At 57.7% G+C, this 2,219-nt stretch overlaps 1 gene segment (V, D, J or C); it reads right to left on the bottom strand.

Annotated features, from left to right (window-relative positions):
* Positions 1 to 1,183: 1,183 nt before the first annotated feature.
* On the bottom strand, positions 1,184 to 1,722 carry LOC107184293. The segment is given in 2 exon segments: positions 1,184 to 1,524; positions 1,620 to 1,722. Coding segments are annotated over 2 exon segments (444 nt in total).
* Positions 1,723 to 2,219: the final 497 nt, after the last annotated feature.

Here is a 2,219-nt window from a genome sequence, read left to right as displayed (position 1 = left end):
AGTGGGTGAGGTGACAGTGGGTGAGGACACAGTGGGTGAGGTGACAGTGGGTGAGGACACAGTGGGTGAGGTGACAGTGGGTGAGGACACAGTGGGTGAGGTGACAGTGGGTGAGGACACAGTGGGTGAGGTGACAGTGGGTGAGGACACAGTGGGTGAGGTGACAGTGGGTGAGGACACAGTGGGTGAGGTGGACCCTGGGGATGGGGGTGAGTGTGGGGGCATCTCCTGGCCGGAAGGGCGGCGCTGCACCTCAGAGCCCCAGGGCTGCTGGGCCACATTCTGGCGAGGGTTTCAGGCTGGGCGAGTGTCACTGTGGTACCACCCGCTATTGTACCACAGTGACACAGGCAGGACCAGAAACCTCCTGGCCTGTGCGGGGCTCAGCACACCCCTGTGGTCTTTGGCCTGGATGGGGGACGGGGTCCTTGCTCTCTGGATGCATTTCCTTAGCTTCGGAGGCCCCAGGTCCCTGTGTGTGCAGCTTTGGCAGGCGTTCCAGCCCCGTCCGCGTGGGAAGGAGCCCCATGGCCCATGGGCTCTACGGCAGAGACGCCCTGGATCGGAGGCGCAGCCTGAGCCACAGAGGGTGAGGACACAGTGAGTGAGGTGACAGTGGGTGAGGACACAGTGGGTGAGGCCACAGTGACAGATGACACAGTGGGTGAGGACACAGTGGGTGACACAGTGGGTGAGGACACAGTGGGTGACACAGTGGGTGAGGACACATTGGGTGACACAGTGGGTGAGGACACGGTGAGGTCACAGTGGGTGAGGACACAGTGGCTGACACAGTGGGTGACACAGTGGGTCTGTTAGTTCTGTGAGCAGCAGCCTCCTGACCATGGTCCTCACTGAATCCTTGAAACACCTGCTCTTTCAGGCCTGGATCCAAGGAAGAGCGAGTCAATGGCAACAGGTGAAACAGAGCTCCTAGAGATTCATTATTTTATTCTTTATGATGAAGAGGAAAGAAAATTAACGGACATCCCTGTTCTCCCTCTCCCTGCAGCTGCCTCTGGGCTGGTTTCTTGGGTTTAGTGGGTCCTGAATCCACCCAGTTCTGATCATCCCCTGCTGCCCAAAGCTCCAACTAACTGGGACCCTGGGTTTGCTGGTCCTGAGCGACCCTTGGTGTCCTAGCGCCCTCTGCAGCCCAGCCCTGCTATCTCCCTCACGGAGGTTAGTGTCGGGGCTCACACTGATTCCCTCTCACTGTGTCTCTCGCACAGTAATACACGGCCGTGTCCTCGGCTCTCAGGCTGTTCATTTGCAGAGAAAGCATGTTGTTGGTGTTGTCTCTGGAGATGGTGAAACGGCCCTTCACTGAGTTGGCGTAGTAGGTGCTACCACCAGTACTGATGTATGAGACCCACTCCAGCCCCTTCCCTGGAGCCTGGTGGACCCAGCTCATGTAGTAGCTACTGAAGGTGAACCCAGAGGCTGCACAGGAGAGTCTCAGAGACCCCCCAGGCTGCACCAGGCCTCCCCCAGACTCCACCAGCTGCTCCTCACAGTGGACACCTGCAAACACAGAGACACAAGGTGGACTGAGAATCACATGGAAGCACCAACAGGCACAGGCACAGGTCCCAGCGCTCCCCACTCCTGAGAACGACCTTGAGAAATGATCAGGAGGAAAACGCAGCTTGGCACCAAGTCCATGGTGGAGCCGCTGAGGTCCTGTCTCAGGCGCTTGGGTTCTGGGTGTCTCCCCAACATGCCGGGTAAGGATCCCCCTTTTTAAGAAGGAGGAGAGCCCCATTTGCATGGAGTCTGCATATAAGGTGCAGCTGGGACCCTGGGCTGCATGCCTGACCTTGTCATCCTAGGGGCGACCCCAGATGGGAAAGGACTCAAGGATGCTGGCCACAAGGGGTCTTGTCCTGACCCCCCTCCTTCCTCCTTTCCTGAGACACGCCACCCTGACCCCATTCCTTTGGGGGCAGCCTCCGGGAGTGAGAGTCCTCCTTCCTCAGGGTTTTTGGTGAGGACCCAGGAGTGCTCCCCCAGAGGCGTGTGGATAGGGCTTCCTCTTGCTCTCGTTTACCACCATGGGTCATGTTGCCTTTCTGGGGTTTGGGAATAAGAATGTGCATTGAATGATGCTTTTATTTTGAAGCTGAAAGATTCTCCTTGCTATTTTCCTCAATCAGATCCTCCACAAAACTCGAACCTCTACAAGTGAGGAGGCAGGAGAGGCTGGGGTGGGCTCTATG

This window comes from Myotis davidii, unplaced genomic scaffold, assembly GCF_000327345.1.
Source record: "Myotis davidii unplaced genomic scaffold, ASM32734v1 scaffold1305, whole genome shotgun sequence".
NCBI lineage: Eukaryota > Metazoa > Chordata > Mammalia > Chiroptera > Vespertilionidae > Myotis > Myotis davidii.
The sequence above is the reverse complement of the archived record's forward strand: the minus strand, read 5'-3'. Positions and strand labels throughout refer to the sequence as shown.